The following is a 27,777-nucleotide window of genomic DNA, read 5'->3' on the forward strand; positions in this document are numbered from 1 at the left end:
CTCTGGAGTTGGGAGACACAACCTGGAGCCTGCAACAAAAAACACCAAGCAGCAAGGAGCAATCTGCAGCCAGCCAGGGTGCTGGGTGCTGCCAGCGTGCCCCTGGGCTGCCTCGCCGGGAGCCCCAGGGAGCTGTGTCCTGGCTCGAGGTCAGGACAGGGCTTCCTTAGGCAGCGCCTTCTCTTTTCCTCAGATGATGGCAAAGAAGGGCCAGATTGTATCAGAAAGTGTAACTTTAATGCTTGGTTACCATTACTAAAAATATCTTTACTTAAAGAGATACCAAATCAGTACTACAAGTGCCACTGTAGGGTCTTGAACTAATACCTGGCATTGCAGCAGAGAGTGTGCACATTTGTTTGGCATGGGGAACTAGAAGCAAAGGGAAGAAAATCAAAATACCACGATCTTCTCTTTTGCAGCATCTGGTTTTGTCTGTGCTTCCGGGTTTAGTGAGGTAGCTGATGGAAACCAGAGGTTCTCCCTCTGCCTGTTGCAACACTAGGATGAACCCCTCAGCGATCTTACGCTCACCCTCTGGCTGCCCTTTCCTCATGACTAGAGTGAAATGGGGCAATAACCTAATTGGATTTGCACATCCCACAAAACCTGCCGGTGAGGTTAGAGACCTCTGTGCAGCTGATTTAAGCCTGTTAGTTGTTGGTTGGTTTCTTCTTCATAAACTGCATAGAAGTATGCTGCAGACCCCCCCCCAGGCTGGAAATCACTGAAGTAGATGAATATTAGAAATTTTATACTGACAGATTTAAAGAAGAAACAATTTGTTCATGCAGTATGAGGGATATAAATATGAGCTAACAGTATGGTTGCATGGCTTTATTTTTCAAACTCTACCAGTAGAGATACTTTCTAAATATGGTATTTTGGACCCAGTTCTTAATGATATCCCAGATATGGCAGAGTACAGGCACCTCAGCAGTAAGAACTAAAGCTAATCAAGTGAACTTTGCATAATTATGAGCTGAGAACTTAAAGAACATAGCATATGTCACTCATGTCCTAGAGATGAGCACAAACTGGTAGCACAGACTAATAGAGACTATGGAGAGAAAATAGCATGTATGAAAGCATGATGCAGACACGAGCTGTGTTCCAAAGAAGGAAGTAGTTAGATTATTGGGGCTTGTACATTTGCACTATTAGTGTACCTATTATTCCTACTAGGCACCCTGAAATTCTTGGAAAAAGGGCTTTCTGGATATTGCTGAGATTAAGTTGTCTTTTGTTAGTCAGTAAGGAAAAAAATTACAACATAATCAAAAGATTTTGGACAACACTTTCTCAGAACCTAGGTAGAAAAATGGCTACTTTATTGGATTTGGATTTGACAATCTGATATTTGCATTAGCCTGGAAAGTTAATAGTCATCTGCTCTTCTCCTGCACAATAATAATACTACAGCTATGTGTTCACGTGTGATAATATCACTACACGGACAGTAAATGCTCACACTTACCAAAGCTGTGAGCCAAATGAAGCCCTGAAGGCTATTTAATCACCTAAGCTGAAGCTTCGTTTTCCTAAGTGCTGTGGCTGTAGTGACTTTCATGGAAGTCAGTAGGTTTAACTCATTATTTTAGTTTCTTTTTTTTAATGTTGCTTTCAAATACATTTTTTGTGGTTTGTTTTAATTTTTTTGTTGTTTTTATTTTTTATTTCTGTTTTTCCAGTGGGACTGTTCTTAAATAACAGATTTTATAATCATAGTGATAAAGGTGTTATATTCGAAATGTTATTTATGGGTGAAGAAGAAACACCTTATAAAGTCAACAATTTATTATTAGCATCATTTAAATTTTAACATTATAATCCAAGAATCATTATTAGTTGGGATCTAATTATTACAGAAAATAATACTTCTGTGTGGAAAAAAGTTGCAGTAACACAAGTAATGTCAAAATTGTTATACACACACTTGTCAGTTTCTACCACTTCTGCTGGTGTTTCATCCACCCTCCCCCTGCTCATTTGGGTCCTGAAATGGGCAGTTTCAGTGTGGGGCGGGGGGTGGGGGTGGGGTGGGGTGGCTTACGATGTGTCATTGGCATCTGGAATCATTTACTGGGAAGTATATGATGTTCATTGTGATGGTTTCTTTTTCCCCACTCTAGGATTTACTTGGGGGCATTTTTATGTTTGCTAACACACTTTTAGACCTTGCTGTTTCTTCACTGATCTGAAGCTGTACTTTACACCCAGGTTTACTATACACAGCACCTTTCACATGTGTTCAATACTTCTTTGTTCTCCTAGTTACCCCTAAAAGCAGTTTTGTCCAGCCCCGGATCTGCATTTCTTTAGCTGAGCGCTGGTGAGTTGTTGATAGCTATGAGGTCTACAGTGCCAGCCTGTGCCCATCTCTCTAGCAATGGCAATGTGATATTATGGGGCTAGAGGGTAAGAGCGGTCATCATACAATTCAGGCATGCTTCATACAATATGAGGTATATATGTAGAAAATGTGGAATAATGTACGTGTGAAAGGTAGCCATAGTTAGAAGTGTCAAATATGTATTTTTCTAATGGGCTGTCCACTTACCAGTCTATTATAACGTGAACAGTACACTGTTGGGGTTGGACATCTCTCTTTTGCCTTTGTTTTATGAAATATGTTCCAGTGTCAGTAGTTGTTTGCTGAGACAAATAAGGGGAAACTGCACAACTGACAGAGCTGACATTCTAGTTACTCATTATCAGGTAATATTTATACAGATCAGAAAAAATGCTGAACTTTTTAATAAAACTCAGATGCAAAGACACAGTCCAATACAAAATTCTGTATGATTTCCGCCCCTCCCCCGTGGAATTTTATCTGTAAATCGGCAAAAGGCACAGTAGGAACATTGCGGCAAGGCAAGAGCAGCAGGCCAGATTTATAGTCCCATATTTACTTATTTCTAATGCAGCCCACAGCTCTCCATTCGTTTATGTTCAGGAATATGTAATGTATTTATTCCTATTTATTCCTGGCTGAGAGTATGTATGACTTAACATGAGACACCAGTCCAGAGATCTATATTAGATACTGTGAACTAAGAGCATACACCCATAAAATTTTTATCTTTGGGCACTTTTTGAATGTCTACCACCTGCAAGGGGATGTTTGCAGATGCAGTGTAAGGGATTGTGCAGCAGGGCAGTTATTACCATACCTTGTGACCAAGGAGTGCATGTATTGCATTAGTAATAAGGCAAAAGGAAAGCATCCTTATTTCTCTTACCTTCTGCATCTGTAAATTGGCACTTTCTGTATCACTATGAACATTGAAAACCAGGTACAGAGGGTCAGGTTTTCTTCTTGCTTATACTCCTGTTAATCCATTTAACTCAGTATCACAAAGAGTTAGTACAAATCAGCTGCTGTTAGTTTTTGGGCCATGCTATTCCCTGCTGATAAAACCTCCATTTCCCTTCCACTGCAGAAAACGTTGGAGCACTTAGCAGCTCTTGGAAGTTAAGTTATATATGGTGATTTATCTTTCAGAGATGATTCTTGGTTTTGAATTATTTTTTTCATTACCCTGGTAGGAAACTTTCCAGCCTTACAAAACTTGGGGGTGGGGGGGGGGGGGGGTGGGGGGGGGGGGGGGGGGTGGGCGGGGTGAAGAAAGAAAGAAAGAAAGGAATTGGTTCTCCTAGGTAGGTCTGCACTGGAATGGTTTTCATGTGAAGGAAGCACAAGTCACTCACAGAGCTGCCCACATTCCAGATTCTTTTATCTTACCTTTAGTAATTCAGATGCTTGTTGCACTAATTTATGGGATACAAAGCCAGGGATACACATGGGGACAGGGCCAGTATGTTTTTAACAGCAGATCACCAACAGTCTGCAGCACACAGAGTAACTTACTCATACTGATTCTAGCACTATCGCTAGACTTTCAGTTCTGGCTGTAATGAGCCATGCTATTATACCCATCTTCAAGTGACTGATGGTGGGTGCAGATAACCAAGTGAAAAATTCCTTTAAATGCAGCTCCTCCTCAGCTGGGTTGCCATATGCTGCCAAATAGTTATATATCTGCATAATTATAGGTAAGAGCTTCCACATTTCCAGCATTACCTTGTCAGCTGATATATAGCAGTGGAAAAAACTGTGCTTGGATTGATGCAGGCAGATTCTGCTGAAGGGCCTGCCTGCACTTGCAGGGAGTTTTTATTTAGAGGTATTAAGGCCAAATACAGAAAACACCCTATAGACTGAACAAGTAGAATGCAGATACATGAAATGTTTGGAAGGGTCAGGCCTGGTTTACCAATTTCTTACCTATAAACTGTCAGATTAGTAACCAAACTTGTAACTAGTACTGCAAGGTTGCTATACAGGTATTCTTATGCTTAGACTAACTATTTTGTACTATCAGTGGTACAGTGGGTTCAATATTGTTATTCTGAAGTGAGCTTTCAAACACATAATTACATGGAGATGAAGTAAAAATCATATTGTAATATGTAATATAAACAAGGTGTTCTATTTCAAGTGGTTCAGCCAAAGTAAGAAAATCTAATAATGAGAGGCTTAAAAATAGAACCTTTCCCTTTTATTAATTGAAGTAATTTTAAAGGGCAAAAGTAAAAATGAAAGTTTATATTTAGGCTCTTACATTTCTTTTTTTCACAGGACTGGGAATTTCCACATTTTATGGGTGATGTTGAAGTGAATCTTCCAGGCTTGCCATCTGCACACATGCAGTTCAAAGTACCTTATTTCCAAAAGATCTTCAAAGAGGAGTATCACATACATATAACAGGTATGTAATCTTACAGACTGTGACACAGGCACACGGTGATCTTCTTCTGTGTAATGAATGTATGCTCATGTATGTTCTTAACAACATACTTTATGTGTGTGTATGTCCCAGATTACTATTTTTCTATGCATTTATCTGTCTATATCTACATCATCTATATATAAGTAGCTCAGGGAAATGAGGAACCTTTACCTTACGAATCAGAGAGACCTGCTGTTTTTCATGGATTTCAGCAACTTCTTGTGACACTAAGTAATACCTAATGTAGCTTCAGAGATCTTTTATCTAAAATTACTCTCCAGGGGAATTAGAAGCTTATTTCATTTTAAAATCTCTTATGCTTTCAGATGCCTTTGCTATGATTTATGCTAATTTCTTTTCATAACTTTGGTCATTCTCATCTGGCAAAGGCCACTCATAACCATACTTCCATCAGTCATGTAACCAGAAGCAGACAGTTAAATAACCTCAAATATAATAGAATTGCAGTTACTCAAATGAATGGTACATATAGATAAAAAGTACTTGATCCTTGCATACTGTGAGACAGTATTTTAATAACAGTAGGGAATGAAAAAGAGAAGGTTAAATAGGGATAAATATTTTGGTTTTACCTTCAAGCTATGCAGAAGGAGCATAGCTACTCTCTCTGCATTGGAAAGAATTTGGTAATAATGGATAGCAGAAGAATGCAGGTGTGAATTGACAGGGCTCTTTAACTGCTAATATAAACAATCACAGCACATGATACATACAGGAATAAGATAGATGAGAGCATCCAGTGGCACAGCCATATAAAACTCCTGCAGAGCAGGGACAAAAAGAGCATTCAGAGATGATATAAAGATAAGGCCAAGAGCTAGCGGGTGAGTCACAAGGTCACCAGGCAGCAAAAGCAAAGGTGAAGAGGAAAGAATGACAAACCCAGGACTCAGTCAAGATAGGCTGAATGAGGTCTCAGGAAAAGGCATTTTCAGCAGAGAAAGTAGAAATCTGAGTGATCAGATTAAAAAAACAGAAAAGAGAAAACGAGTGCAAAAATTACCTGCTGGCTATTGAATGAGGGAAGGCAAATGAGCCAGTAGGGAGTACAGATGGAGGCATAGAAAGCTTTTCAAGACTGAATGTAGGTGCCTTGCTGGAACCCTGAAAGAGAAGACAAAGGCCAAGAAGAAAGAAGGGCTGGGGCACATCTGAGTTAGACCATTTGAGCCACTAGTGATTTATGGAACAGGATGAAGTAAATGATCCCGTGGTCAGTGACTGGAAGGTAGGGTGAGAAGAAATGGGGGTGTGTATATGATAAACACATTTTTTCTCTCCAAGTGAGCAAAAAGGGAGAGGGAGAGGGGAAAAAAAAGCAGTTTAAGCATCAAATATTTGATCTGAATCATGGTATTCAGAGATAGTGAAAACGGGGGTTTCTTCTACTTCTCGAGATTAGAGCATGAATTCAAAGGGTTTCAGTCCCACAAGGCTCCCAGATGCCATGCAGTTACTCAGTTGTATAAGAAGTAGTGAAAATGGGTGCACAGAGGAGCACAGTGACTGAGGCATGGTAGGGTGAGTGGCAATATCAGATACAGAAACTCAGGATATAATTAATGTAGACCGAAAATGGGTGGCAGAAGAGGGGATGAAGCACAAAGATCAGTTTTGCATTGTAGAAGAGACAAGGATATTGGTGATAATCAGGGAAAAGCAAAGAATAAGCAACAGCAAAAAGCATAAATTAGGGATGAGAAATACAACCGCTAGCAGAGCTGCTGTTTGAAAATAGACCAGCAGAGAGAAGCCAACATTTATCCATTGTAAAGTCTTCTGCAGAGAGGACTGGAGGCCTTTCTGATTTTCTGGCAAGAAGGCATTCTTTTAATGAGGATGAGCTAATGGATAGGGGCTGAGGAATATTTTTCCCTGCTCAGCATTAACAAGATCCATTATTAGATTCACTAGACAAATCAATCCATTTGACTGCACATCACGTACTCTGTCTACTGAGTGCCTGTTTTATCTTGGTGCTACACCCACCTTTTAGGAGATCTAATAAACAGCCATAACACATGGCACAAGAACCTCCCTTTGGGTAAGTTTTGCTTGAACCATCTGTTCTTGCATCAGTTCTTGTCTTAGGTTAGGGTATCATCTTGGATCATTTTCAAGCTCTAGTTATTGTGTGGATGTGTAGTTACTTGTAATTTTCTACTCAAATCAAAGAGCTAATAAAAGAAAGAACTGGTTCAATATATATAAGAAGATGAATGCAATCCAGTCTAAAATGAAGGTAGAGAGTGATGCACATGAATGCAACTGCAGCAGGTGACATGGGGGTAGGACACTGATAATGGCAGGAACCTGCTGTATTTAAGCCCTGTTTAATACATGGGATCCAGAATGTTAAATTTAACCACAGGACTTCTTTTTAGTAAAAACCAGGAAAAGAAGACCAAGGCCTCAATATCGTTTATTTTAGTACTTACTATAGGGATAAAGTCAGGCTGTAAATCTGTAATCTGTGCCCTGATTTGTAGAAACTAGAAATCCTTTTCTCCCAAATAGCAAGGACAAAGAAAGAATGGCTGAAATAACATTTGCTATCTTTTTTCCTGGCAAATTTTATTCTTCATAAGTTCTTTTATAGTCTATTTTGGTCACTGTTGATTGATATAAATAAGAGCAGCTCTAGGACTGCCCTGAGCAGCCCTATTTGATGCTAGGTTTCTCCAATGAGCAAAGGTCCAACAAAGAAGCAGCTCTAAGTAAAAGGGCATTAAGAAGAGTGAAGGGCTTTAAACCACCTTTCTGTTGCTGTGTGCTTAATGGCATCATGCAAGTTCTGTACAGATGAAGCATTTCACAGTTACATGCTCTGTGTTGCCAACTCTCCTGATTTCATTACAAGTCTTAAGACAGTTGCTTTTTTTTAATTATTTTTTTACAGGCTTAGCTCCTGAATTCAGTGACAGGAGAATTTCAGCTTTCACAAAATAAAGCTTATGATTGCAGAGAAAAAAATTGAAATGTTGCTTCTGAATAATTCAATGCCTAAAAAACCAGATAAATAAAACAGTAACTAAGGGTATTATTTTTAACTCATCTCACTGCTTTAAACTATTAACATGCTTTCTTAGGCCTGAGTTGTGATTTCTGAATGTCGTAACTTGGCAGTAATGCTGAATTAACATCTGCATCCTGTAGCTAATATGCTTCAGTGTAATTTTAAATTTACTATCAAAAGCATACCTTATTTTTACTGGTAACTGAGTACCTTGTTTTGCTCGAATTTTGTTGCACCTAGGAACTCCTAGCAAGTATCTACTTAGTATTAAATGTTTTTATCCTGTTTTGATAGCTGCTTTTATCTATGAACATCAAAAAAACCCTTGAATTCCTGCATCTGCTTAACACATCTGGATTTCCCTTGGCAGATGGTTCATTGCAAAATGTGTGTTTTCCGTCTTGGACTACTGTTTATGAAAATACATAGTCTCTTTTAGTTGCTATAATACCCAGGAAAATTTGTAAAACTTAAAAGTAAATTTTGTTACTTCAGATTCTTTCATTGTTAAAAGACACTAAGGGGACTGACTGGTACCCTTTAATAGCAGCACTGGAGATCCAAGAGCATCTGCTGTCAAGTATGCGGATAAGTTTCAAATAGGAAATATTAAAGTGTGAGTATAAAAACAGATGGGAGATTTTTCTGGCTGTTTATAAACACATTTCTGAGTGCTGATCTAGCCAGAGTCCCCTTCTACCCAAAGGAGAAATCATCACCCTCATGGCTGGCGAATATCTGGCATGGCTGTGTTTTGGAGTTAAACCACAAGTGTTCAGGCCAAGCGTTGCCTACACAGGGAAGCCTCAGGGAGCCCGTGGGCAAAAATAGAAAGGTTAGAGGTAAAAACAAAGCTGTCCATGCACACAGATGTGAAAAAAACTCAGAGGATTTGCAGCTTAGTTCAGCTGTGAATAGTCTGTATACATGTATCTAACTAATAACACTAACATGACAGAAGATATAAAGAACCTTTCAAAGATACCTGAATGTTTTACAGAGGTGTCTGAATGTTTTAAGACAGAAATTGCAATTGAGATAAGAATCTAAAATCAACATTTCCTACACTAGCCTCTGGCTGTGGTTGCACACCATAAGGCCACTTGAGTCTAGCCTTTGTAAGTGGAATTTTCACATTTCTTCTTGACCTCAGGAGGAATGCTGAGGAATGGCTTCTACACGAGATTTCTTTTGTAGGACGTGACTGTTCTGTTACAGAATGAACATATAAAAATAAAGATGCTTCAGAATCAGCAACTGGTTTCGTATATTTGGACCTGCAGGATCTGCCTCAATTGTCCAGTAAATCAGTTACATGTGGGATTGTGGACTGGTTGCTGAACCTCTCATAGACCTCATCAGCCTCTTTAAAAATGACCACTGCCCAAACATCAGTTGGTGAAAATAAGTGCCTTTCTGGAAAAAGGAAAAAGAAAAATCTATACCTCTTTTACCATGAGAAGGCCCCTGGCATTTGCATGCAGTGCATGTTTGTTCAGCTTCAGCAGGCAGGGGAGGATGTTTATAAGCAGAGTCCTGTATAGGCTGATGTTCCTCTGAACATGGTCCTATGGTGCGGGTCCAAACCGCCATAAGTGGAGATGGTTCTAGGGTTAAGGTTTCCCTTCTGGTGAGTGTCCTGATGATGAGGATACAATCCTCCTCAACAGCCATGCTTTCTCAGAAAACAGGGATCAAGTTTTCATCCCCTAATAGTGGTTGTAGGCTACAATGCCTAGTAAAAGGTTTCCCATTTCGTATCACAACCCGGTAAGGACACCCAGTGCATGCTTTTGGCTAGCTTTATACCTCCAGGTTTCCTTTTTGCAGATCTTTGTTGCACCAAATTTCGATATTGCACCACATTTCCAAATACACCAGATGAGATTCCTGCCTCTTCAAAGTCAAGTGTAGCATGTAAGGACATCAGCTCTGTGAAAGCCAGTTACTAACCAGGTCTTTTTTTAGGTAGTGCATGGCTGAATGACACAGCCTATTTTGCCACCTGATTTTCTTCATTGTAACTTCGTTGTTGAAGAGTCTGGGTGTAATTCTTTGCAGTTTGCTGAAATGCTTGATTAGCCTTCCAGTCTTGAGAGCTGATCTTACTACATCCTTCCATTTCAAATTGTGTCTGTGAAAAATCCACCTGCTTTAAGAGGGCTAAATGGTGCCAGATATATGCCAGTGTTCTTGGCCACATAGACCTCACTGGGGTAGAGCCAACCCCAGAGCAATAGTGGTACGGATCATACAGTAATTGGTTAGGAGACAAATTAAATGACTTCATAGTTTACGGCTCCATTTTCCTTTACCACTTTTCATCCGGAATGAAAGTTGCAGCACTGTAAAAGAAATTATAAATGTAATTTTAAAATAAAATTAGTATCTATGGCTTCATAATGTATTTATTTTGAACCATTGCAAAACCATAAACTTAAGCTTGTTTATGTGCAAGGTGAGAGGTCAGGAGTGACTTCTAGTTTACCAAGCTTATTTACTGTATAAGCTTTAATACATGACTTAAAGTTTGCTATAAAAAGCATTATGCTAAAATTAATTTGCAGTCGACAATCACTTCATATACATAGATTATACACATGTACAGCATTAAAGGTCTGTCAGTATAAGTCTCAAAAATTACTTGTCACAGGCAATGATCATCAAATAGATGTTTGTGGGTGGAGACTGTCAGGCCTCTTGATTCAGTCTGCTTCAACGTATTTATCACTGATCTAGAAGGATTGCTTGGTAACCTGGATTTATTTGGCCATCACACCTGCTAGTACAGCAGCAAAGTACGTGTCTTGGAAGAGGGATAGACAGCAGGGGACACTGTATTCTAAAAAGAGGCAAATACCTTCTGTAAGTAACCAAGACAGCACTAACTCCCAGTCATTTTGTGTCTAAGGAGGTTAACGCAGCCCTTGGCTAGAGGGAATACTGAGCAGGAGTAGGGAGATGTCATTGTATTCACAATTGGTTATATTGAGACTGTTACTCATATACAGTGTTTGGTTCTGGTGACAATAGTTTTCAAAAGAAAAGGAAAAATCATAGAGTTCATTGAGCCTGACAGTGATGCAGAGGATGGAAAAATTGTCTAGAAATTTGAAATTTAAGGGGTTTTGAGAAGATTCGCTATAGAACAGACAGTTCTTAGAAAACTAGGGGCCACTTAAACATACAGGTTGATCTTCATTTAAGTTAACTGGGGTGCCTGCATCTGAGCGCTCTTTTTACTCCACACTTACCCAACGATCCCAATAGTGGAGCTCGGGCTGTGCTCCTGCCTGCTTAACTCTGCCTAGGAGCTGAGTGAGTGAGTTTCAAGGTCATGCTTTTTATTAAACAGGAATAATTGAAATGCATCTCTCTCTTAGATCAGGTGAGCACTCAAATTCTTAACATAAGAGGAGTGGAGCCTTTCATAGACAGATCCATCTTTCCACCTTAGAAGAGATTCACAATTATGAAACCACAGTGTGGGATAGATGCTGCATGAAGCCTGAGATCATGCAGCTGGCTACCTCTAATCAGCATTTTCAGCGTTTTCTGCTAGCTTCTCATACAACTTCTTCACCAGCAGCAGGCAGCCATGTCAAGTCTTGTTCCTTAGGTGGCTTGCTCTGCATGTGTCACATTCAGGACAATGTGGTCACACAGGTGATTGCTGTGAATCCACAGGGTGCCATCAGGCCTAAAGAGGAGGCAGGTCATAGCTCAGCATTGCAATGTCCAAGTTTCCTTTGTCAGTCATACCTGAAATCTACAATCAAGAAAACTAACAGTGTATTTTGGCCTTTATAAAGGCCATCTCAATAATGTCCCCATTTCATTATGCTTCATATTTTGATGTTTTGATTGCCTGTTTTCTCCCAGCACATCTTCACTCTTGCGATGTCTAGCTGAAGGGAAAGAGCAATACTGGTACTACCTGAGTTTTTCCCCTTCCTACCATCCTAAGGTCTCACAGATCTCTCTAGAAAGTCACCTGTCCTGGCTCTGAAGAAACACAAAGTACCACAGATAATGTTTTGATTAAGCCAATAAAAAAAGAAGTGGAAATTTTCTTTGAATGGACTTTAATGCATTTTCCTGGGAAAAGAATATGGCATAAGGAGTTAACTTTGGGGCAATGCAGCAAGGAATTGCTTTCTGGATAAAACACAGAGTAATATTTGATGACAAATTATTTTTTCAAGAAGTGTACAAGTGAACAACCATAGCAGAGAAAAGAAGTTTAGAATGTAGTAAATCATGTTTTCTTTCAAACCTGCCATAGATAAACAGATAATAGCTCTAATATTTATTTCATTGTAATTTGTGTTTAGCCTGTTTTCCTAAGAAAATGAGAACAATGTGATCAAGTTCTCTGTGTGGCTTAGTCTCACTCTTTGCCCAACATTCAGCATCAAATAACTTTTGAATGTACAGCCAGTTTCAAAAACATTTTTCAGAGGGTGGGAACCTGAAAAATAGTGGCGTTATCATTGTGTGCTAAGAAATGGTGGTTATGTAAAGGACAGTCACCTAAGTTAGTGTCCAGCTGAGGAAAAAGCAGGGAGAAGTCAACCATTGTATTCTGTTTGACAGCAGCCAATTGGTCAGTGAATACGAGTGTCCCAGCCACTCCATCAACACACTCTGTGCAAGATATATTCTGTCTCTGTCTGTTGAAAGGTCATACGTGATGGGGAAGCTAGGGTTATTCTGATGGAGAGAAACACGTGTAATACAGGGCAAAAACCTGCAGGAAACAGCATCAAGATAGATTGTATTGTTTGTTACTTTATTTCATATTTTAGCATTATTTTCAGTATCTTGGTGTTGATTTAAGAAACCTAAATATTATAAAAATAAAAAAGTAAACTTCTGAGATCATTATTTTCTTTAACAAATCAATTATAAAATCGATGAAAACTCAGAAAACATTTAGAGGAGTTATTCATTATTAAGTGAATATGGTTTTATGTGAACAGGTATGACAGGGTCTTTTCAGTGCAGTTTGATTTCTGGATAGTGACAGTAACACATGAGAATTAACATTCCTCATTTTGAATCGAAGTATAATCTAGATTGAAGAGGACTATTAAACACAATTGCTGAAATGCAGGGAGTTACCCTCCTTAACCTCCTGGAGCATTCTGGTCGTACAATTTGAACACACAGACTTTCAGAAAAAGGAATCCATTTATTCTTTACAAGCCAATAACATAAATAATTTGATAGATACTCTGATGACGGTCATTTTCTTTTTCACTTGAAACATACTTAGATATGAATCCAGCATAGACAAATATCATTCATCACCATCAGGAACGTTCCTCCATGAATGTCCTTTCACATAATGTAGACGTGTAGATTTGCTGTGTTCTTGGGTGGTGCCAGTCATTTTACTGCACAGGTAAAATCTTAATATATGTCCAGCTAGAATGTAAGAGGTGCTTTGACTATGGGAATAGTATAATTTGTTTTGAGTATTCATAGAATAATTTAGTTTAGAAGGAACACCTGGAGTTCATCTGTTCCAACACCCTACTCAAAGCAGGGCCAACTTTGCAATTGCATAAAGTTATCTTTAACGTCTTTTGGATTCCTGGAGGAAGCATGTGAAAGAGCAATTTTAAATAATAAAAGGAGAAAGGTTTGCACCTCCAGTGTTGCAGGAGCTTAATGTTAGACTATGAGTCACTCCTTGGAGGAATTTCTTACTACACAAACTATAGAAAAGCTAAGCTGAAGAGCCTCCCAAAACTATCATCAGTGCTTAATATTTCTTGAGGGTGTGATATCTCTAGATCACAGTTTATCCAATTTCCCCCATCTGAATATGTCTGTGTACCATGGTTGGTATATCAAACAATACATATATACTCTTTAAATTTACATAATTACCCAACCCCAAAAACCTCAGTCACTTCAGTCATTCCTGGCATATATAACAGTTCTATCAAATATGGTCTTTTCATGGAAAATTTCCATGTGAATATTTTTTAAGCCCTGGAATTAATGCTTCTTTAGGTTTATTGATCTATACCACATCACCTAGCGGTCTAATCAACAGGTCACCTAAAAACTGCAATGTGCATTCAATTGATATACTGCTATGCTTGTCTTACAAAACTATTTTATTATGTGCCCAGCCCTAATTGTGTAATGCTAGGGGATATTCAGCATAAATCTGACTATGGTGGAAATTTTATTACAGGTTTACTTTAAAGATTAATTAAAAAAAATGGTTTTGTTTTTTTTTTCCTCTGGGTGGCTTTTATATGACTGCATTTGTACTGCTTCTAAATTGGATATATCAGATGACAGAACTTTCTTTTTCCAAACAGGCAAATGGTTTAACTATGGAATTATCTTCCTTGTTTTAATCTTGGATCTGAATATGTGGAAGAACCAAATATTTTACAAACCTCATGAATATGGTCAATATATTGGTCCTGGACAGAAGATCTACACAGTGAAGGACTCCGAAAGCTTGAAAGACCTTAATAGAACTAAGTTATCTTGGGAGTGGAGATCCAATAACACTAACCCATTGACCAACCGGACCTATGCTGAAGGAGACATGTTCTTGCACAGCAGATTCACAGGCTCTAGCCTTGATGTCAAATGCCTGGCTTTTATCCCAAGTTTGCTGGCTTTTGCTTTGTTTGGTTTCTTCATCTGGTTCTTTGGGCGATTTCAGAAAACCGACCAAGGCATGGAGAATTTAGACAAATCATACACAAGAATGAAACGAAAGTCACCGTCAGATATAGGAATGACACGAGAAAATACACAGGTATTAGTAGAAGAACCATTAAGTTTTCAAGAACCGCATCTCGTATCCATAAAATCAGACTTAAGTGAAATAGTTTTTAATTCTTCTCTCCTAACTTCTGAAAACTTGAACGCACAACTGAATGAACAAGAGAGCCCTTTACAGCCAGTACCAGAGTCCTCTGTCCCTAAGAGTAATCCTGTGACATAGAGGCAAATACCCAGGAAAATCACTTTAAATAAGTAGATACTATAAGATTTCAGTTTTACCTTTTGTAAGTTAAGATTTACATAGTGTTTAGAATAAGAAACTCAACCTATACCAAAAGGTGCTCAGCATGCTTTTTCTAGGGATTTTGGTTTTTATTTGTATTATAGTACGTGCCTACTGTATATCTAACATTCCTTTATAGATTGCTTCCCAGAATTGCACAAGCTATTTATTAATACATTACCTTAACTGTATAATAGTGTATTAGATGATTACTTGCAGGTATAAAATTCTACCGTGGTGGTGCCTTGAGACATTAAAGAGTTTTTTAACTCAACACCAGATGTATAGCACAGTTCTTCTAATCTATTTTGCAAAGCTTTTTGTATATGGTTATTTCAAGTATCATTTGATGTCTTGACAGAGGAGATAAATATAGTTATTCCTAAAGAAGGGTTTCTGTTAGGAGATCACAACACTGTTATTTACTCATCTGTGAAGCCAGTGACTTTGATGACCGGGCTGCAAAGAAGCATGTTGATTACCTTTTAATTTTTGCTGGCTAGCTGCCAAACACAAATACAGATTCATTATGCAGTAAACAGCAGAGTGATAATACAGCACGGGTCACTACTTGTGAAAATATGACTTTCTCCATCAGTAATAGCAATTAGGTGATAATACCTAATTATATTTTTCCTAATTAAAAATAAACTGCTCCTTGATTAAAAGTTTTGCCCTTCACCTTTTAGAAACAGAGGTGAAAATACATGGTCAAAGCAATCTTTCCATCATCACACCAAGCCTATGCAACATCAAAGAGCCAATGGAGTGGTTAAAGTAAAGGACACAAAGCTCATTAAATGCAGTATTGGTGCAGTTCAGTGCAGGTGTAGTCTGACAATATGTGAAACACATAGAAACACACTGCATATAGACAAGTCTAACTTCTCCAAATACTGAAGAAATGTTTAGGGGTTTCAATGAAAATAGGTTAATAACTATATTTTATTGTAAACTTTTTTTTTTCTTGTTTCATTATCCATGATTAAGTGTAACCTGGAAGCAGAAACATAGAGAAACTGGGTTTTTTGCTTTTTTTGAAGGGGACTTTGTAATGTGAATTCCTCTGCTGTATGATCAAACTTTATGCACTAGAGAAATTGTATATCTAAGACATCAGAAAGACTCTGATTCGCCTCTAATTTAGTTCTATAAATTGTTGTTACAAGTTACTAAATAATAAGTCGTTTTTAAGTCTGAATTATTTCCCTGTCATTTACTGGTGTTGCTGTATTTTGTCTTGGTGACTTTTTTATCTCCGTTGTTTTGATCTATATGCTTTTAAGTTTTGGGAATGCTGAATTTAGCATGCATAATAGAACTATGCTTTTATTAGCTGTCACTTGAGAGCCAATTTTAATAAACATCATTCAACAATTGTTTATTATAAGGCAGGAACATATTCCATTAGTTTTGCAGTTTTTTGAAAATATTTTACCCATGCATTGTCCCGTTTAAAATCATAAATACTTCTGACACTGAAAAAGACAGACAGTATCACAATAATGTCAAAATCAAATATTTTGCTTATGTAACATGTAATATTTCATCAGGGGAAAGTTCACTTTATAATAAGACTAAATTTTATCCATTAAAATTATGACTAAAAATAAATCTATTAGTTTTTGCCTACTGCAGCTCATAAATTTATTTAACTGAGTTAAGATATAGTCAAAGACAAGCTATTAATTACTAACAGTAAAACACTGTGAGATCTTGCTTGTACTATATAAGAGGTGACTATATCGATGTTTGACTTTCAAACAGCATATGATTTCCTAAATAGTTACAGAAATAGCTGGTTAGTTTTGCAGTTATGTGCTTCTCTGTATGTTTTGAACACTGTAAACCCAAGTAGTGAAAATCTGTTATTTCTCCTCTTTGTGCATAGGAGTGGTTAAATCCACTAATACATAGGCAGAAAATGAAAGAATTACTTGAGCCTTTCAGCCTGCATGATTACATGACTCTGAAAAAACTGTTATTAAGCAACTGATCCTCAGCTAAAATAATTCTGTGACCTCACATTGAGTTAATGCTTTTAAGGTCATTGTAAGCCTGCATGAAAGAAAGAAAAGCATCAAGTAATCCTAGATTTTGTGTTGAGTATTTAAATTAGTGGTCAAGCAGAGACGCTGCTTGTATTATGAATTCATAAGAATTTAAAAGATTCAGTGTAGCCACTAACCATGGTCAGCTCATCAATTTAATTAAAGGAGGAAGGACTCCTCAGTTGTGTGGGAGTCTCATTTGTAAACACAGACACAGATGGGAGATGAGAGGAGTATTTCCACTCCCCACTTCCAGTGTTAAGTTTGAGAAATCTGAATTCAATGGCTGCACTTACTCCAAGCTCCTTCTGAAGCTGGCAGAGGCTTGGGAGCTGAACAGCCTAGAGGTGATTCAGTACCTAACTTAATAATTTATCTCTGCATGTAAGTAGCGAAACTCAATAGGTATGGGTTTGTGGAATGAAACAGTTGGTGCTGAGGGCCCAGGGCCCACAGTTTGTGCATTTCAGGGTTTTACCTCAGTTTAGCTCTTGTCTGATCCTTATAAACTCAAAGCACAATAGGGGCTGGAGTACATTTTGGACAAATCTCATTCATGTGCAGAAACCATGCAATTTGCATTAGGGAAGAGTAAATGGACATTCCTGAGCTGAGCTACTGATGCAGTCATCCTCAGTCTTCTCCTGAAACAACTTGTCTTCTTCCATGGACTGTAGAAGGATCCATGGGAGACTGGGTGGCTGGTTACCCAAAATGGAAATATTCCTCCTCCAAGCACATTCATTGTTTTCAACTGTTGTTCTGAAATGCTTCACTAACTCAAAAAACTCTGAAATGACTTCTAGTCTAGTACCCATCACCAGGACCTTGATATGGATGGTTGGCCTTTTCCTGAAAGCTTAACTATTACAGAAATATTTTAATATTTTTTTCTTTTCCTGAAGCTGAAAAATCCGTACAAAGGAAGAAACCTGAGGAAGTAACATCTTTTTCAGACACTGCACAAGTCTCTGTTCCACCCCCTATAATAAACCATCTAGCAGCTGCCATCACGACAGGGCTGTCCTGTGTCTGCTTTGTCAGAGATCAGATTTGGTACAACAGTTCTTTTTTTACCATAGATATGCTCACTGTACAGTGATGGATGATAGATACTGCCTAAAATAGCATACATAGAAGAGACATCTCTAGGATAAGCACATAAGATTTATGACCCCACAGGTGCCTGTGAATTGCCTTAGCATCTTCAACAATTACCTTTGCTGGGATGGAAATGACATGGAGCAGATGGAAGGTAAGAATGTTTGTAGAAAGTACCTTAAATATGATATTCATGCTTATGAAAGTGTATATGTAGGTCTAAAATACAATTGTATAAGATGTGTATTTGTGTGTGCGTTAGGAGCCTAGGGATTAGTTGATTCTGTTGGGGGAAACTGCTGAGTCTCTCAAGCAGACAATTTACTCCTGCCCTCTTTATCCTACATTGTTCCATGAGTCAGTTACTCCAGGTTTCTTCATCTCCTCTGCTTCCACTTCTATCACCTAGAAAATATAAACCAAAAAAAGAACATTTAATTGCACTATCTGCTTCCCCAAACTACATTTTGGTCTAATTTATGCAGAAAGTGAATTTGTCATGTTTTGAAAGATTTCTGTCCTCTCCAGCTAGCATCATCATACTCTGGGCTACTGCACTGTATTACAGTATGTGTTAAATTGTTGCTTTTCCTGTGGCGAATAGCCTCCATCATGACAACCACCTAGGAACAGAGCAGACACCTCTCAGACTGGAAAGGCAGCAATTCAGATACTTACTAGACTGGCAAGCTCATTTTCCCACAAGTGAACAGGTTATGACTCACTAGTAAAAGATGTAACAGATTTTTAATACACTGCCTTTTAATTTTAACAGCCTCCTAGGAGTGTCTCAGTGGGAGAGAACTTTATCTCAGGCCTTAAAGTTGAAGTAGTTGCAGTCCTGCAAGCAGGGCGTTTCATCTTTTTAGGTTGCATTTAAAAGTAACCAGCTTAAACTCTAAGCAGACCATAACAACCATAAAAATTAGACAGACCAAACTGTGAATAAGAATATAAAGTTGATTTACCTGCAGCTGGCTAGTGCAGAATATAGACAAAACACACATTTATCAGATGTTAGAGTGACCCTGTGCTTGGGTTTATGGACAGTGATATGCAAAGATTCAAACTGTATTTATTAACAAGCAGTTGCAGTCCTTTTATCAACAGAGATGCCGCTGCAAACATCACACAGACCAGCTCTTCTACCATCTGGTCTGTCTCCTGTCCATCCATTCCAAGTTGCAAATGACAAAGGGATTGTTCCTTTCCCTGTGCACTCAAACCTGTCCTGTGGGGAGGCATGTCACTGCAATGCCTAATATACAAACTCCAAGTAGGACAACCAAAGACAGGCAAACGGAGGAAGTAAGGAGGAAGTCTAGTCTGTGAGTTCCGCAGCCTTGAGGTGAAGAAAAGCTTATGTGGCCATTTCAGAGGCAAATAAATATAAATGGAAGTCCTGTTTCATAGGACCAGGAAGGGACACATGGAGAGACAGCAAATCACTAGAAATCTTTTCCATCCCCTTCAGATAGTCAAACAGAAGCAGCAAGTCCCTGTTTACATTTGGACATCACAAACAATTCTCAGCTTCCAGATGACTTTGGGGTAAGTAGCTTTTCTGGGTGATGAGGTTTTAACACCATCTTATTTCCTTCCTAACACTTCCTCTGCACAGATGTCAGCAGCTTTTCAGTGTTTGGGGGAAAGGGGTAGTTTTCTGAATGGGAAGTAGGGAAGAAACTTACGAAGGAGAAACCCCATGAGGCTGGTATTCTCCACAGAAAAATCCTTACTGGAGAGAGGAAAGGCATTAGCTACTTGGCAAAGAGGGGTGAAGTTAGCATCAAATCCTTTCAGAAATATATGTTACAGCAGCAGACCAGTCACAGAGATACTTCTAATCTCATGTTTTTCCTTTGATGTGTAGCAATTGGAGTCTGCAGAAGAGCAGCTTATCTGATTCCTGCAGGCAGGTTATAGACCTGGGTCTCATGCTGCTTTGTGACATCTGGAGCACTTCTCTGCATATTGAATTCCTTCTTCTCTTCCTCTCTTCTTCCTTCACCCCCCCCACCCACCCCCCACCCCGAAGTCTGTTTCATTCTGTTTTTATTTCAAATAAATTTTTATTGTTAGTGACCTAAACTGCAAATGACCCACCAAAGACTCATAACTGCTGTTATTGATGCAGCACCATCTGTACAGGGGCTTTGCAAATTCTGACAAAGCAGCAACAGGTAACTTTCCTGAGGCTCTGTCTCTCCTATGGCAACTAACCCGCCTTGCTCTCAGCTGCATTCAAAGGAGACATGAGCCACACAGATGTTTTTCTCAAGTCTTCCTTCATCCTGGCTCGTCAGTTTCTAAGGAAAATGGGCTTTCAGCTTGCTCATGCACAGACCCCCAATGTGTCCTGCCTCGCATTGCTTCAAGGCTGGGGATTTTAAGAAAGAGCAAGCTCCTTTCTTCTCTTCAGACAGACAACTACTGTTGGTGTGGCTCACCATGGTGGAATTCCTACTTGTTGTCAGGAAAATGAGAAAGACAAGCAGAAAGGAGTCATACTAGTAAAAATTGAAATGCAGCATTTATTTCTAAGAAGCCAATAACGGCTGCTTATTTGCTCCCTCCTTTATGCCATCTTTCAGAGAGACAGTTTGAGATGGATCAGAACATTTCCTCAGCTACCAAATAATTTTTTTCATTGTTCCTTTTTTCCACAGGATCCTTTCCTCCCTTTTTCCCACTATTTAAATCTGATTCTCAACATCCTCAAAATGTTTCTGCAGTTTCCATTTGGGTTCTTCCTTTCCTCTCTGCTTGACTCCTCTGCGCTTTCATAGGTTCATAGGACAATTCGGGTTGGAAGGGGTTTCTAGCCAAGCTCTTGCACAAATTCAGGTCAGCTCTGAGCTCAGACCAGGGCTTTATCTTTGCAGATCTCCAAAATATCCAAGGATGGAGACTACACAACTTCCCAGAGCAACTTGTTCCAAAACCTCAGTATTGCTGTATAAATGTTGCCGCTGGTCAAAATCTCCATAAGAGATTCCTAGTAGTAGTAAGTGGGACCGATTAAAGTATGTGTAAACCATGACAAGTGACACAGTGTGAAGTCAAAGCTATCAAGATGTGAGCATAGCTCTGTTCAGGTACACTCTGCCCTGTGGGAAGGAATCCACACCAGCTCTCACTAGGTGCTACACAGGCATACCTGAAAGCAGAAAATGCAAGCGTAGAAGAAAATCAAGACAGTTTCTTTGAGATGCTGTAGTTAATTGTAATTATATTTCATTCTGATGTAACTGGTATCTGTTTATTGCCTGGTATTGTATTTGCATATTGAAGAAGTCAATTATCTCTTCAATTCACAATCCTTAGCTCATGTAATAAGTTATCCTGAGTGAGTGTTTAAAATTATTCATCGAAGGGTCATACTTTATTATATTTCATCCAGAAGAACCAGTAACACCCACTAATAAAATGGATTATTACATTTTTGGAAAATCGGTTTGGAGTGGTAAGTAGGAAACAAACTGAATAGCTGAACTTATGTATTGCCTGAGTCATTAATCTTTACAACCATATTGAGATCTTTATTAACTAAAAAAATCATTGGATTCATTTCGGGGGGGAGGGGGGAAGCCGGGGGGAAGGGGGGAAAAGACATTTTTTCTTGGACTTCCATTCATATTGACTTTCCATTACTGGCCTCATGTATGGTCTCCAAAAGGAAAAAACAGATTGGAAATCACTGCTTGTGTGTAATGTGGATGAAGGCTGTGCTGGTCAAGGGTTTATTTTGTTTTAATTAAGGTTTACGTAATGCAAGTAAGGAACCCTTCCCTCCCAGCAAGTCTAGCAGAGGCAATCAGGAGAAAGCTGGCCCCCTTCTTGCCTGGGAAGGTGGCAGATTACTTGAAGAAATGTGAAAGGGAGACTGACAACTCTGCAGAAAAACAGGAGATTTAAACAGTGAAGGAGAGGATGAATGTGAAAAGATCAAACAAATCAATACTATTTAATCCACATTTGTGTCTTAAAGCAGTAGCTTATCTGAAGGGCCTATGTGGTTTTAAAGGATAGAAAGACAAAGGCGAAGGAACTGGGTAATAAGAGACTATCTTATTCCAAAACAGCTTTTTTAAAAAAGTATTGAAGCAGTCTCTCTTCCTTCAGATAGAGATAAATGTCGATGGTGACTACTCCTGGGACACTGCATGCCTTGCTGACCTTTCCTCTGGGAGATTTAAGGAGACATAAAGGAAGCTGATGTGCTGGTGGCTACTAAGTCTTTTGGACTACAAAACAGATACTCAGACATGGGCACAGTTTCAGTATTTAATTATTCATAAAATCACTTCCTGAAAGCAGGCATAGCTTGAACCAACTGCAAATAGAGTTAATAAATTTCAGAGCTGCAGTGGCTCCAGCTGCTCCAGATGTTTGAGGACCTTTGTAAGGTTCATTCCCTGTCAGCTGTGGCAGCCTTGCCAGGTAACACTGCTGAGGATGCATGCGTGGCTTAACTTCTGTGTCATCCAGCAATAACAAAAACCTGATCCCACAAGTACAGATAATTTCCAGTAAACATTGTTTCTATGTTTCCATGGTTACTGGAAAAAGAAAAATATTTGCTTCATGAAACTATACAGAAATGGAACATTTTCCAATCTTTGCAAGGTTAAAATTAAATTGTGAGCAGACAATATACCCATTTTCACTTCATGTGTGCCATCTCTTCACTCTCTTTCTACCCTTTCCATCACTTCTGACCTGCACAAATCCCACCAGCTCCACACCAAAGCTGCTCCTTAGAAATAATCCCAAAGTGGGCAGAGATCAAACTCTTTCCTATGGGGTCCTGGAGACACTTCAGGCATTGTTCATTCAAAAAGAAAAAAAGAAAAAGGAATATTGATCCCAAGGTCTGAAAAGTTTGTTATTTATATAAAAGCAGCTAGAGCAGATGCAGCAGAAGTCGACAGTAACCTCCTGCTCCATTTTCACAAGTCTGTCTACAAGGCACAAATATAATTATTTGTTGAACCTATCAACTATGGGTAGGCTTAGTGTGTAGTATTTAAGGAAACGTCCATTGAAATGTATGTTGTTGCACCTAAAAGGGGGGGGGGGGTGGGGGGGCGGGGAGGGGAGGCAGGGGGTCACTAGTGTGTGCATCAGTTTTCAAGCCCAGGCAATACCTATATCATGTAGGAGAATACAATGATGGGTCCTCAGTTAGCAACCACCCTGTGCTAACATGTTCTTGAAATTCATGCACAGCCATCCAAAGGTACAAGCTCAGGTCTGTGTGGGCTATATGGCCACTTTAGGTGAGTGCACCTGAACACTTAGCCCTGTTGCTCTAAGGAGCGTTACAAAGATACAGTGTAATACTGCTCTGACTATACTTCAAAGGCATCTTGTTCTTTTGGATCTCTTTTAGCGCCTTGCAAAAGCCATATGAAGGAACAAAAACAGATAGCACAACTGTCCCTCCTGGTGCTTTGATGGCTTCAACTTTACATGACAAAAATATCCACCACTTCTTTGGAAAAGTGAACCAGGCAGCTGCCAAGACCTTTCATAGAGACCTTTCTGCTCCACGCTCCATCTTCTGTGGTCTGCTGGAAAAATGTACTTTACTCAAACTACCCACTCATCATATTGCTCTTGTTACTATTTATACAACAGTAGCATGTAAGTGCCTTAGATAATACTATAAAGATTGGAAAGGAACTGCTTGAAGAATTTGAAATACTAAAAACATGCAAAGGTAGAAAGGAAAATTAAAATGCTAAGACATGAAATCACTCGCCTAAGTTCTCAGAAGTCAGGTATCCCACTGCTTGTCTATTTTGTTAGGGCTTTGGTCTTTCTAGTTTGTTTCTGTCAAACATTTTCTTTGCTTCATGAGATTCACACACACACACACAGAGGCACGGCATGAAACACCCCAGGAACAGGATTAGGCATATTTCACCCTGGCATATAGTCCATTGGGAGAAATTAAGATCTTGAAATCAGAAGGCAGTTTTGCCAACATCAGATATACTTTGTCTCCTGCCATGAAAATGCCTGCAGGGTGACCGTAATGAGAAGTGGAAATACCTCACTTCCTCAGCTGCCTTCCAGAGTTTGCTGATCTCAGTCTGGGTTCAGACATTGTGAGTCTGGAAAACAGACTTCAACAGTGCTGCAAATCACAGCAAGTAACATGTAAAGAAGTTACAGAGTTGCTCTTTTATGCCCCCAAATATTGACGTTGTATTGTTTCTTTGCAAATGGTATTTTGCAAAAAGGAAGTTGTTAAATTTCATAATAAATGCAAGGACTGCCAGTGTTTATGTGATGGCAGCTTCAGAATTTATGCCAGGTTGTGGTTTTCCTTCAGCTGTATGAAGTGTCACTGAGCAGCAATGCTGTAAGTTTGAAAGACAAGCAAGTGAAAAATATTCTTCTAACATGTTCCTGTCATGTTCATGGTGGGTGCATTAATTTTTGCTGGAATGAAGAAATACGGAGACCTGTAAAACAACAATATATTTGTAATGGGATTCTGCACATAGCGTCCTGACATACAGTCTCATCTGAGATGTGAAAGGGCCCCACCAGTGTCAGTGTGATAAATACTGTTTTTAGGGACAAGATGAGGGGAAACATTAGCCCACTGAGAGTGCATGTGAGCGTCAAAACATGACAAGCCAGGCTGGAGTGTTTTGCCAGTCAAGGTCAATCTGTGCACACAGGGAATGGTGAAAGGCAGCAGGTGGGAGAAGGGCTGCGCTCCCTCAATGTGTCATGCCACACAGCACTGGTGATGTGCCTGGGCAGCTATGGAGATAGCTGCGGACATGCAACACCCTGTGCTGTGGCTTCCTGGGAATCTGCTGCTGAAAGCATACGGGAAGTTGCCGCTAACAGACCTGCTGCTGCTGTAAATTAAAGTTGGTCAGTGTAATCTCATTTCTAAGCAGTCTCCATGGGTGGGAGAAGAAAGCTGGGGCTCTCTGCAAGCAGGGGTCTGACTGCAGAGCAGAGAGATGCCTCTCCCAACACTGAGTGCCTGGCACCAGGAGAGGTGGCATCCCCATGCCTCTGCCCTGGTCTGCTGATGGGGCAAGAAGGTGAAAAAGGGCCACACCCTGCATCTTCTATCCGGTTACTTTATGAGGCACAGAGAGAAGAGTTTCTTTTGCCTGTGCATTTCATCTGTGAAACTTCTGCCTCATGCTGGTGTTAATGTACATCACTAGAGCAGTTAGTGAGCATCTAACTCACTAACACGCAGCATCCCCCAGCATGGGGCCTTCAGCGCTGCAGGGGCAGGATCTTGGCATGGATCCATTGCTCCCAGTCTGTCTGGTGATGGCTATTTTGGTTGGAAACCAGAAAAGGCTTTTGGGTTTTGCCAAAAATGGCATGTCAGAAGGCAATATTGCAAAAGCACAGCAAGTGGGCCAGAGCCGGTAGAGGGAGGGTGCTGAGATGCACACATGTTTAGTGGTGCCAAGCCACAGGGATGATTTGTTCAATTAACAACACCTAACTAATGAGCAATCAGTGGACTATACATTCAAGTTTGATACCAGCAATCCAGCAGAAAAACCACATTGCTAGACACTTAGCAAATGATAATAAACACCAATAAAATCCTAAACAACCTTCTAACCCCAAAACCTTCTGGTCATCCACACTGACACACATGTGCATGTGGTTGCAGCATGGGCTACATGCACATCATGTCCCCAGAACCAGCTGCTTCTCCAGCGTGCCATGATTCCTCTGCATGGCAGGATGATCACCTGCTGACTCAGCCTCCCTCCCAGCACTACACCACCCACCAGCTCACTGAGGGTGCGCTCTGTGTGGAGCTATTTTCCCAAGGACAGGAGCGTGGCCTTCCTCTGCTGCAAACTGTCCCCTCTCTGCCTAGGTCACTGCTGAGTCTTCTGCTCTTCCTTACCCAGTTTTCAGGAGTCAGTTTAACAGAATAACAGGCTTCCCTTATGTGCCTTCCTGATCTTGGACTTTGGCTAGCTTTATGCCTCTTGGTTTGGGAATCACTGGTGCATTGCTGCAAAAGCAGCCTCCTCCTGTGAAAGCATACAGTTGGTATGCATAGATTTTGCAAAAAATAATCTTTTATTTCCTGGATCTGCTGGCAACTGCTCCTGGGTCAGTCTCAGAAATGCCTCTGTGAAGGCTCACCTCCTTTGAAATGTAACCTTCATTTTCTTGCAGAGTCATGGTGTTCTGCTCCACAGAGAAATGTTCCAGTGTGGCTGCTATGGTGGTGGGCACCCTGCCTATGATGGTGGATGTGGTGCAAGGAAGGTCAGAGGTGCCTACCAACTAGTACCTGAATGCCATTTTACTTGCGATGAGAATGCTGGTGACAGTCATGGCTTTCAGCAGAACCAGTGAACTGGTAACTCTCATGGCCTCAAAGTGAGCCGTGTCTGTCTGGGACTCCAACTTCATCACTTCACTTTGGTCTTTCAAGAAGCATTGTTCTCCCTTGCTGCTAAAGCCACTGTACAAGACAATGCAGTGTACAGCAAAAATGACTTTTCTAACATACTTGCATGGTGATAGCTGTCATGAAGACAATGGTTCCTCTGAGGCAAAACACACTTTCCTCCAGGGACATCCAAAGGATCACAGAGACATGACTGAAGCAGCAGAAATAAACTGCATCCTTCCTAGCTTCCATCACCAATAAGGCCTGCATGGAGAGGGTGAGCAGAAAGGCAAAGCATGGTGAGTTCTTGTTGCTGGATATGGGGTGATACCCAAACACCACATGCACAAACTCCTAATGCAACAGCTGAGGCTGCTCAACACTCCCCACAGGCCCCACCATTAACCCAGAGGACAGTCTTCCTCACTGCACTGAGTGTGACGTGGCTGATTTTTCACAGTCCTCCTGAGCATCTGTGCAAAGAATTAATGTGTGCACATGTAAACAATGTCACCTTTAGCTGTCCATACCCAAACTCAGAGGGAGGCCACAAAATTATTAGAATCATCCTTCTTTACCCAGTCTAGGTACATTTTGGTAAAAAAGACACCTCATCTTTGGTGACGCTTGCTCAAGGCTTAGACTTCAAAGCAAGAGAATAACCTCCCTTTTCCCTCATCCTGGATCTCAAAGAGCTCCCTACCTGTTACTCTCGAAGTCTTACAATGCACCTTATATGCTAAAAAAGAAACATCTTGGTCCAAGCCCTAGGACAAAGATGGCAGAAGATATTGAAGTGTTATTTGAATGCTAAAAGGAGGAAGCTCAGAGCTAAAAGTTCATGGACACTCAATAGTAAGCATTTACAGGTCTGTGTGTCTCCAACTCAGATAGCTTCATTCTCTTACTTTGTCTTTCACGTCTTCTGTGGTCACCTGCAGTTCCTTGCATCAGTAAACGTCTCTCCTCTTTAGCCAAGACAAATTGGTGGCTTCAGCAAGTGCCTTGAACAAAGTAGGAGGTGCAGCCAATTTTGCTGGTGAACGTGGAGGGAATTCTTGGAGGAAAGCTGAAGTGGAAGTCAGAGGTGTGGACCCTAGAACCCAGCCAGCCATCTGAAAGCCAAACAACATGCTGCTATCAGAGACCTTTTAAACATTTATGGTGTTTGTACCTTATGGAAAGCTTGATATTTCTCCCAGAATTCAAGGTGTCCTTACTATCTGGTATTGTACCCAAAGGGCCATAAAGGCATGGTATGGGGTGGACTGTGCATTGCCTCTGCAGGTCAGCTGCTGGATATATGGACCCTTACCAGTCAGTGGACTTGAGAACTA

General features: G+C 40.0%; 1 protein-coding gene across 2 annotated transcripts in view; it reads left to right on the forward strand.

Annotated features, from left to right (window-relative positions):
- Nucleotides 1-16,282, forward strand: part of TMEM117 (transmembrane protein 117) — a 234,591-nt gene extending 218,309 nt beyond the window's left edge. For both annotated transcript variants that reach the window (XM_005444020.4, XM_055711850.1), the window contains exons 7-8: nt 4,643-4,772; nt 14,172-16,282. In XM_005444020.4, coding sequence (XP_005444077.1) covers nt 4,643-4,772; nt 14,172-14,812 — 771 coding nt within the window. In that variant the 3' untranslated portion in view covers nt 14,813-16,282. The remainder of the gene's footprint in view (nt 1-4,642; nt 4,773-14,171) is intronic.
- The last annotated feature ends 11,495 nt before the right edge of the window (nt 16,283-27,777 follow it).

Source organism: Falco cherrug, chromosome 5 (genome assembly GCF_023634085.1).
Source record: "Falco cherrug isolate bFalChe1 chromosome 5, bFalChe1.pri, whole genome shotgun sequence".
Taxonomy (NCBI): domain Eukaryota; kingdom Metazoa; phylum Chordata; class Aves; order Falconiformes; family Falconidae; genus Falco; species Falco cherrug.